This window comes from Mesoplodon mirus, assembly GCF_964341445.2.
Source record: "Mesoplodon mirus genome assembly, chromosome: 2".
Taxonomy (NCBI): domain Eukaryota; kingdom Metazoa; phylum Chordata; class Mammalia; order Artiodactyla; family Ziphiidae; genus Mesoplodon; species Mesoplodon mirus.
The window spans coordinates 27,749,694-27,760,231 of NC_138977.1; the positions used below are offsets into that span (position 1 = coordinate 27,749,694).

Sequence of the window (10,538 nt, forward strand, 5' to 3'; positions counted from 1 at the left end):
AATGTAGGTATAACCTATTATATAAACCATCTTAGAACATAAACCTCCACGTACAAAAAAGACCAAGAATATCTAATAATAACTAGTGCAGTGTGTCAGTTTTTGTTTTTTTGCTGTTTGTTTTTGTTTTGAAAGAATAACTAGGTAATATATGAAACTAGTTTCACACTCTCTGGTTGGTAAAAGAGACGCTGGATGAGCTACAGTAAAGGCAGCCTTTTACCAAGTTACCACCTATTACCATCAAAAGCCTTCAATAGAAAGCAAAGCTCTAGGATCATCCCATTTCTGCTCATTATCAGACAGACAACATCACCCTCAAAGACTCTGGGTTCTGAAAGAACAAACTGGCCCAGGGTGCCAACTTCTGCTTCAAGTGAATCTGGGCCGTGTAGGGCAACAAGCCCTTGTTTGCTGTCTGTATTTGCCACCACATGGACTCACTCGCATCTCTCAATAAAGACAAGGCTAGGGTAGTAGGTAAAGCACAATGGTTTACAAGTAAAGGGTGCTTCACTGGTCGGCGCAAGAAATAAGTACAGGAGTCTGGGGCATTTCTTTTGGCTGTCCATCATGGGTGAGCGGAGTTGATCTCTGACTTCTATGCATGTTCCATGGCGGCCACTTCGGCCAGCACAGCGAGGCTGAAGAACGCAGACACGGCGGGCATCTCCGGGGTGCTGCTCCACGTCTCCGTGGACTCTCGGTTGTGTGAGCGTTCGTCATTGCAGCCTGTCTCGGTCACCTTCACAAGACTCCTCTGCAGTTGTTCCTTTGGTTTGTCATCCAAAGTACCTCCTGCTGGTGATACCCGGCCATCTGCTGTCCTGACAAGGTGTGTGATCTTGGTTTTCCTGGCTTTTCTCTTTTGACTGCCCACCAAGGGCTCTTGCGCCGTTGTTGGCTCTGGAGTGTTGCGAATGGATGGGGCATTTTTAACCTTATAAGCAGGCTCTGTGGTGTTTCTGTCTTCTGAAAATATGGCTTCTGTAGGGTGAATGGCAGCCAAGAAGAGTTGCTTGTTTGACCATTTATCCCCACTTCCTTTTTCCGGAACATTAGGCTTCTCCTTGTTGTGCTTGTATTTGCTGACAATTTTGTGGAATAAGTTCTTTTTCTGAGACTGGAAAGGACCTTTGCTGGTTTTGGTCGGTTCTGAGCACATATGTCCGGTCTTCTTCTTTTTTCTTGGGACAGGTACACATTTCTGGTCAAATGTAACAGGACTATACTGAGGGAGGCTGTTGAATTTCTTTTCAAATTCTTCATCCAGCTTTGCTGAGCCAAGGAGAGAGTCTTCCTCTGGCTTTGTCTTCTTGAACTTCTTGCTTCCACTGGTCCCACTCTGGTGAAACGTCCAGCTTTCTTCATGCCAACACTCTTCATGATCAGAGGACTTTCCTTTTCCTGACCTTCGTTTCCCTCTGCCAACATTAGCTCGCAGAGAGGTGAGCATACCCTCAGACACCAGGGTTTTATAAAGAGCACCTTTGCAAGACCTCTCAGATTTCCGGGAGCCACAAGTCTCTATTTTTCTGTGACACTCACTGTCCTCAGGCTTGGCCTGTCCCGATAGACTGGGTGGTAATGCATCCTCCGTAGGGGTCAAAGGTTCTGCTTTTATACCCTCTGGGACCTCACCAGAAATGTTCTTGCTGGCAGAAATACTGATAAAATCTTGAGGTCTTGACTCTTTGGTGGTGTCTGAGGATTTCTCCTTTGACATTTTCTTCTCTCTTGATTTCACTCTCTTCTTTGGTGGCTTGGCATCCAAAATGCTTCCCTTGCCACTCGAGGATGTATGGACCTGCTTGCGAGGGGTATCTCCAAGCTTCTCGATGCCCCAGTCTCCCTTTGCAACAGCTTCAATGGTGTACATGACACTCTCGATATCAGATTCCGAGGACTGCCTCTTTTGGCAAGTCTTCTTGGGTGTGGATTTATCATTTCCATGTCGATCCATTTTGGTTTTCTTCTTTTCCTTTTTTAGCTTTTCTGGTTTGCTTAATGCTGTGGGATCCTCGATGATCCTAATGCCATGAGGATGGCACATGTGATCCTTTCTACTGGGAACATCGCTTATTATTGTCTTGCTACTGCCAGAGTAAGAAAAATCAGGGAAGTGACTACCTTTTTGATCTTCCTCTAATTCTTCCTTTTTAATTGCTTTAGGAGCTTCCATTTTTATACCCATTATATCATCCATTCGCAGCTCCTCAAAATTTCTTAATTCCTTAGAATCTCTTACATTTTCCTTAGCTGATTTTTCAAATTCTGCTTCTTTCTGGAACCTGGCTTCATCTATTTTCTCCATTTTCATTTCTCTTTCTTCCTTGCCCTTCTCCAGTTCTTGAATTCTTCCGCCATCTGATTCTTTGGCTTCTATGAGCTTTGACTCTTCCATTTTCACCCCCTCTGATGCCAGGCACATCTCTGCCAGTTGAAAGAGTGCAGACTTTCCACAGCGTTTTACAGGTTCAGCACCGCCCAACTGTGAAGTCTTCGAACAAATCTCTGCAAACTGAAACAAGGCTGATGCTTGACATTGTTTTGACGGAACATCGGGGTGGGAGGTACCTGAAGATATCTCGGCAAACTGAGATAATGGTGACTTCTGACGCAATTCAGAGGATTCTGAAACATCAGGCCTGCAAGTGCCAGAGGATATCTCTGGTGTACCAAGAACATGTTCTCCAGCTAAAAGCAGCATGCTCAGGCCTCCCATTTGAGTAGGATCGGCCATCCCAAAGTTAAGCTGAGGCATTTCTTCAGGCTTTGTTTTCTTGGGGCTTGGCAAGGCTCTTGAAGAGTCAGATGGGAAGGCCCATAGTTTCTCCCGTGGATTGACAGTGGATGTTGGGGATCTCACAGGCTTGTCTGTGGTAGCACACCATTTGTAGCCAGGATTTGCTTTCATAAATGCATGTTTATACTCCTTGGCCATGTCTGTGTATTTCTGCTTTTCCTTTGGATCGAGAACAGCCCACCAATCAGCTAGTATCTTGGTAGCACCTCGGTTATCAAGCCTGGGGTGTTCCTGACGTACAAGAGAGCGATGACGTTTGCAAAATAAGAGAAATGCATTCATTGGTCTCCGGGCTCGCTGTTCTGGTGATTCATCATCTTCAGTTTCACCATCTTGCTCTAGACCAGCGGCCCCAAGAAGTTGAACCTTATCAATATCCTCCTCTTCGTCTTCCTCTTCTTCCTCTTCTGAAAAGTCAAGAAGTTTCTTTGCTAGCAATGGATGCCACTGAAGGCACTTTCGTTTTGGTCGTTTTCCAGCTCCTTCTCCTTCTGCGGAATAATCTTTATTTCTATGACTGCCTTTCATGACTCTGACCGGTCAAGTCAAGACTTTCCATCGTGAGTTCAATGGAACATCAGAACTTCCAGCTTCTGTGATGCAGCAGAATTCCAGGAAGGCAAACGGAAAGTACACAGGGAGGAAGATGAACTGCAGCAAAGCCTGTGTCATATGATAGTGACCGCGCGGGTTCGCTGGGCGCGAGGGCGTGTGTGTGGCTCGCCCTCAGCGGCCAGTCAGGGCTTCTCTATGGGAAAGTGGAGAGAGAGGAGCTCGCAGAGCCACTCTGCCTCCGCTTCACTGTACACTCCAATATTCTGATGTTTAAAGAGGGACTCTCGTAACCAATAAGGACCTACTCTATAGCACAGGGAACTATACTCAATATTTTGTAATAACCTATAATGGAAAAGAATCTGAAGAAGAATATATATATATGAATCACTGTGCTGTACACCTAAAACTAACACAACATTGTAAATCAACTATACTTCAACTTAAATGATTAATTAATTAATCTAATTAAATACAAGTTCTTCCCTAAAAAAATAAGAATGACTCTCAACTCTTCTAAACATATAAAATATTTTCTTAAACCTTAATCCACCCACTCCTGACACGTTAGGACCTGAGGCAAGACTGCGCTGGGCTGGAGGCTGAGGCCCTGCCCTCCAGCTCTGGGTCTGCCCCGTGTCCTGTAGGGCCTTGCTTACGGGACGGAACGTGGACGCCCAGCCACGTAGCCAAGCTCCCGCCTCCCCTGCTGCACACAGATGAGCTTGGCCCCCTGGGGCCTGCAAGTGTCACATCTGTGGCTGGGCTCGTCTTCTAGACCATGGTCGTCACCTGGAAGCTTCTTAGAAATGCAGAATCTCAGGTCCCACCCAGACCTACTGAACAGTAGTCTACTTTTTCATAAAATCTCTAGGTGACTTATGTGCAAGTTAGAGCTTGAGAGCCTTTGCTCTCACGTGGGAGGCTGAGGTCAGAGGCACCCAACTCTTAAGTTTAAGAGACTCCCTGTTAAAATGCTTTGTTCGTCTTCTGACCTCTGAAGGACTTGAGAAGATTCTGGCCAATGATCAGTTCTGTTCAATTCCTTGTTGGACTTACGGTACATTCCAAACTATAGCTGATTTTTCCTCTTATACATTTCATTTTTTTCGGTCAGGTAATTTTCCTTAAGCTGTTTTCTTAGTTGGAATGCACCCCACCCACCCTACTCTGTCAATATCACCTGCATCAGGGTGGCCACCTCTTCCGTGAAGCCCACCGCAATACCCCCAAGGAAGAGCTTCCGTTCTGACCCCATCCTCCTTAGTTGAAAACTCTGGTAGCCCATTCACTGGGTCTGCTCTGGTTATACAACTGAATCCTCCATGAGACAATCAGCTCCCTGACATAGGAGCTGAGTCCCATTCAGATTTAGATTCTCCATTACCCATAGCTGAGTCTATCAGATTTTAAATACACATGTGAAATTAAATCTGCCTCTCTTAAGTTTATTTTTGTGGCTCCTGCAATTCTCTGCTTGTGCCAGAAAGGAGATTAAAATAGCCCTGCAATTTTAATGAAGGTGGGTTTTACTCCTGGGTCTTACCACATTTAGGAAAGTGTATACATTTTGTACTTTCATGCAAAAGTGTGCTTGGCACCGACCTGGTGGTCACGAAGGGAAGCAAGGGTGTTCTTCGATGAGAATTCTTGGGCAGCTGGGTCTAGTTCTGTTAGTGAACAGTATTCAAATGGAGGAATTGCTTTAGCTTGGAAAGTAGACCTCAGATATAGGAGGAACAGAGCAGAAGAAAAAGGAACTTATGAAAAACGGAATACAGAAGTGTAAAGGAAAGGTAAATTTCTATGACTGGCCCAGTCTTCTGATTCTCCGTGTCCATAGATCATAACTGGGGAATCACAGGGGTGCAGAGAAGGGGCAGGAACTTGCAACGGGGAGTCTGTGCTCTAGTTTTGGCTCTTCTGCTAATTAACTGAGCACCTGAGAAACTCACTAAACATTTGTGGGTCTCTGTTGTCACATCTGAAATATGAATAGTTGGTCAATGCTTCTTAACCAGAGAAGAAAGCTAGAAAAATGGGGGGGGGAGGGTAGGGGGTCTTGTTTAAAGACACGTGGCCAGGTGGGACACCCAGAAATGCGTATTTGCTGGGTTTGTGATGGGCCCCAAGTATGAGGTGCCTTTCTGATATTCAGTTCTGGTTAAGCATCAGTAAATCAGATGCTCTCTTAACATTCCTTCTAGCTCAAATATTCCCCGATTTCATGACTACCAGCCCCGTAGTGAATGCATGGTTAGGAGTCTACGTGTCTGGCAGACACTGCTGGTTGTACCCCTCTTCCTTTAGGAACAAAACCCAAAGTTTTTGCTCCGCACACGCCTCCCAGAATAACTATTACATTTCCCAGCTTTCCTTTCGGTATGTCCGTGGACTAAATTCTGGCCAAAGGGAAGTGGTGAGTGTAGGTTCTGGGAGCACTCTTAAAAGACAGAGGTGTGCCCTCTTGCTTCTTCTTGCTGACAGGCATGCATAGATGATAGTGGAAGATGGGCCAGCTGGGTCAGTGCTGGACATGGGAGCTGCCATAGGAGATGGGAGGGAACCAAGACAGTGTGGCCTGGGTCCAGGACACCAGGGAGTCGTGTCAGGAGGGAACTTCCTACCCCCAGGCTTCCTTTATGTGTGAGAGAAAGACATTATCTTCTAGTTAAAGTAACTGCAATTTTGCTCTTACTCTTTCTTTCAGCCAAACCCATCTTAAACTAAAACAATATGGAGCATGGAAAAGACTTTACGGACTCCAGTTATGCTTCCCAATCTTCATGTCAGCACAAATTAAATGTCTGTTTACTGTGGCTTCTTGTTTTCTACTTCTTTAAGTGTAGTATGTTTATAAGACAGAGAATACTATTGTCTTTTACAGAGAGCACTTCTTTCACAGCCAAAAATTGATGGAGAGGTATCACAATTTTAGGAAGCACAGTTTTCTTTTTATGATTTTATCTTATTCTCTACAAACATATATTATTTCCTTAGCATATGCCATATATATATATATATATATATATATATATATATATATATATATATAATTTTTGCCCTCAAAAATGGTCAGTCACCAGTAATTTTGTGTGAAATTTGGTAGGACCTGAACTACAGTGAAATACCAAGAACTGCCATTTAAATTACATATTATTGCTAATAATTGTTATGATTGGCAATAAGCAAACATGTGGTGTTGAGTTTTTTAAACGCTTCTATATTTTTTTTGAAAGTTTGGGCTTTGACAAGAGCTCATTAGGAAAACACCTTTAATTCTTTTCCTTCTTATTTATAGTTGAACAAAAACGCACACCTCCACACACCATATATGTATACAATAATGGAATTTGTTTCTTGTGAACTTGCATTTAGCCTGTGAAAATTACCTTTAATGACTTTGAAAGATATTGTGCTTTCTGCACATTTTAAGTTTCTCATGGGGGACAGGGATGAGGGGCAGTGATGGGAGGATGGTGAAAGAAAAATTATATATATACATATACATATATACATATATATATATGTATATATATATATATATATATATATATATAAAATTCAGGGCATAAGATCTGCAAAATCCTGGGATTAAAAGTCATGTGAATAATCGTTTCCATTTCCAAACCTCTCTTAATAAAGAATGGTAAAATGCCACAGTAGATATTTCAGGCTATTTAATAAAACTCTCTTTCTCTGTCTCTCTGTCTCCTTTCTCTCATACACACACACACACACACACAGCACACCCCAAAACAAACTCATTCTCACATACAGAATAGAAACTAAACCAAATCAAACCATAGAGAAAGATGATTGGGTGGGGAAAGGAAACGGGGACTCTTATGAAGAGCTCTCTCTGTTTACCTTCATTCCTCTCATCCGGGTCAGTGTAGATGGAAGCCAGAGTAAAGAGGGAAAAGATAACAAAAGCCAATAAAATGAATGCCATTTCCAGGTTGGTAAACGGAAGCTCCATGAAAGACCACAAACTTCTTCGCCTGCAATAGAAAGCAGACACTGGCTTAGTATACCCTGGTCCAGAGAGAACTTGTTGAGTAATTATTTATTGTAGAATGAGACTTACTAAGACTTTTTAAGATACTTCTGTGCACCTGGAACAACACACCTGGCACCAGCAGAAATGGAGGGTGCTCTCGTTTTTTGAAATTTGGCATCAGTCTTGGTGTAATTGAACTTAGACTTTGCTGTGTAGATTGGAGGAGAACATGGGAGTCTGAAGGTCAGAGTCAATTTATGTTTTATGAGTTTTTTGGACAAAACCCTGGGAGTAAAGATAGAGTATATTTCATATCATGAAGGAAAAAATAATGTTGGTTTCTATCTCACTGACCACACCCAGGTTCAGAGTAATGTTCTTGTGCCTGAAGTTATCCAGTGTTTGCCAACCAGGTGATAAATCTACAATGGAAGCAATTTTTAGTGAAGAAACCATAGTCTTCAGAGTAGCTGGATCAAACTCAACTCAAATAAAGAAAAATGTGTTAACAATTCAACCATGAGAACTTCCGATCTCAGACTCGAAAAAGGAGAGCTCATGTGTCTAGAAAGGAAAGCATAGTTCCATTGGGGGGAAAGGATAACATCTAGTTGGAAATAACCTCTGTCTTTCTGTCTTTCAATGTTTACTACATAAATGGAAAATATTTAAAACACTGCAGACATATGTGGGAATGTTATAATTTTAAGAAGACCCAAAGAAAGAGATTTCACATCTTTCCCCTGCAACTCATTCCAAATTCTTTATTTACTGTCTATTTTAGGGAAATAACTTATTGGGGTCTTTCACCTAAGGGCTCAGTCTCCTTTAAATATATTTTTTAAATGACTTCGTCATACCCTGTAGTTGAGAGACAAGATTTGAGGTGGGAGTTAGGCTTGCTCTCTTTCCTAGTTGCAGTCTTCCAGCGTTGCTATAGCAGAACAGAGGTGGGTGAGGGGATAATAAGTTCTTTAAAATCTGCTGGTTTTGAACAGATTTCTGATTCTTTTTTTTTTCTTTTGGACATACTTCTTACAATTGACAATAGTTTGGGGGATATTGATCAGAAGTCTGTAGCTTTTCGTAGGTTTGTAGGACAGAAAATTAGACATGGAATTTATGTGTCATAGGTATGCACATTTTAAGATATGAAGAATACTACCGGGGCTTCCCTGGTGGTGCAGTGGTTGAGAATCCACCTGTCAATGCAGGGGACACGGGTTCGAGCCCTGGTCTGGGAAGATCCCACATGCCGTGGAGCAACTAGGCCCGTGAGCCACAACTACTGAGCCTGCGCGTCTGGAGCTTGTGTTCCACACCAAGAGAGGCTGTGACAGTGAGAGGCCCGCGCACCGTGATGAAGAGAGGCCCCTGCTTGCCGCAACTAGAGAAAGCCACGCACAGAAACGAAGACCCAACACAGACAAAAATAAATTAATTAAATTAAAAAAAAACAAAGAATACTACGAAGGGGGTTAAGATGTATCTTGGAAATTTTTCACATCAGTGCACATTGGTCGAGCTTATTCTGGTTACTGGAAGCTGAGCATTCTAGAGTATGGCTCTACTGTCATTTAACCACTCATATTGATGGGAATTTGGGTTCCTTCTAATTTTTTGTCATTGCCAACAATGCAGCGGAAAATATTTTTTTGTAAATATAAATTTGCACACAGGTACACATATCTCTAGGAAAGATTTATAGAAGTAGAACTGCTGGATGTATAAACTTTTGAAATGTTCCTTCACAAATTTCCCTGAAATTTACAACCTTCTCAGTACTATATGTAAAGAACTGGTTCCCAAATCCTTCCTCAACACTCCCTCTTCCGGTTTTCCCCCCCAATTTGAAGTTAAAAATACTATCTCATGTTTAAATTGGCTTTTCCCTGATTTCTAGTGAGGTGGAACATTTTTTTATGTGTTGATTTATTATTTATACAGTTTGCTCTGTGAATAACTTGTCTTTATCTTTTGCCCAGTTTTAAACTGGGCATTTGTAATTTTCTCACTGATTTGTAGACACTCATTATAAACTTTGGATAAAAAATTCCCTTCAGGGCTTCCCTGGTGGTGCAGTGTTTGAGAGTCCGCCTGCCGATGCAGGGGACGCGGGTTCGTCCCTAGGTGAAGTAGGTGAAGCTTCCTTGCCCAGTCAAGATTTCTGTTGGGCTACATGTGTTTCTACAGTGACTGATTTCTGTTCTTATTTGGACTCATATTTGCAAAGAAGCACTATATGTTATGTTTCAACTTTAACTTTTAAAATACATCATATGGTCCAGAACAAAAGCAATGTTCTTCAGTACCTCTGAATGGTCAAATGTAGATGATCTATGTAAATTCAGTTAGGGATCAAAATAGCCAGACTTCTTCCAGTGAGAAGAACTGAACTGACAGTCTTTGAAAATCTTTCTCTGGAGACTTCTTACAGTAACAGGGAAAAATGTGGGTTCTTGGTCAGTTTCTCAATAAATACAATTTCCTGAAATATCTCAGGGCTTTGTCATACCTTATACCCTTTTCAACAAAGAAAGTTGTCTTAACTATTCCCTTATAAAAAGGCATAGAGTAAGAGAATTGAGAATGTTAATTACAAATGAGATAGTGGATTTACAAACTATTAAGAGCTGCAGAACTCTTGCAATACTAAAATATTCTGAGTTTTTTTTTATTTTTTATTTTTTTGCGGTACGCGGGCCTCTCACTGCTGTGGCCTCTCCCGTTGTGGAGCACGGGCTCCGGACGCGTAGGCTCAGCAGCCATGGCTCACGGGCCCAGCCACTCCGCGGCATGTAGGATCTTCCCGGACCGGGGCACGAACCCGCGTCCCCTGCATCGGCAGGTGGACTCTCAACCACTGCGCCACCAGGGAAGCCCAATATTCTGATTTTCTATTAAATATTTTTTATTCACTTTTAAGATCACAGTTAAAGTACTTTAGCAGGTTATACACATGACTTACATGTGCAACTTTTAGAAATATCAAATTAAGTATAAGATTTTGAGGAAAGAAATTATATAAACGTGTATATTGACTTTTACTACACATACATCTAAGAAAGCAATAATTCTGTTGTACCATTAAGTGGAAATCATTTCTTACATGGCATGTTTACACCAACTCTAAAGAGAACCAAGCCAATTTCTGAAAGCAAGAAAAATGAGCAA

The 10,538-nt window shown here is 42.2% G+C and overlaps 1 protein-coding gene across 1 annotated transcript; it reads right to left on the reverse strand.

Moving 5' to 3' along the window:
- Nucleotides 1-396: 396 nt before the first annotated feature.
- On the reverse strand, nucleotides 397-3,479 carry LOC309816648 (HMG box transcription factor BBX-like). Its single transcript, XM_082644415.1, is given in 2 exon segments — nucleotides 397-613; nucleotides 615-3,479. Coding segments are annotated over 2 exon segments (2,820 nt in total). The 5' UTR covers nucleotides 3,335-3,479; the 3' UTR covers nucleotides 397-513.
- Nucleotides 3,480-10,538: the final 7,059 nt, after the last annotated feature.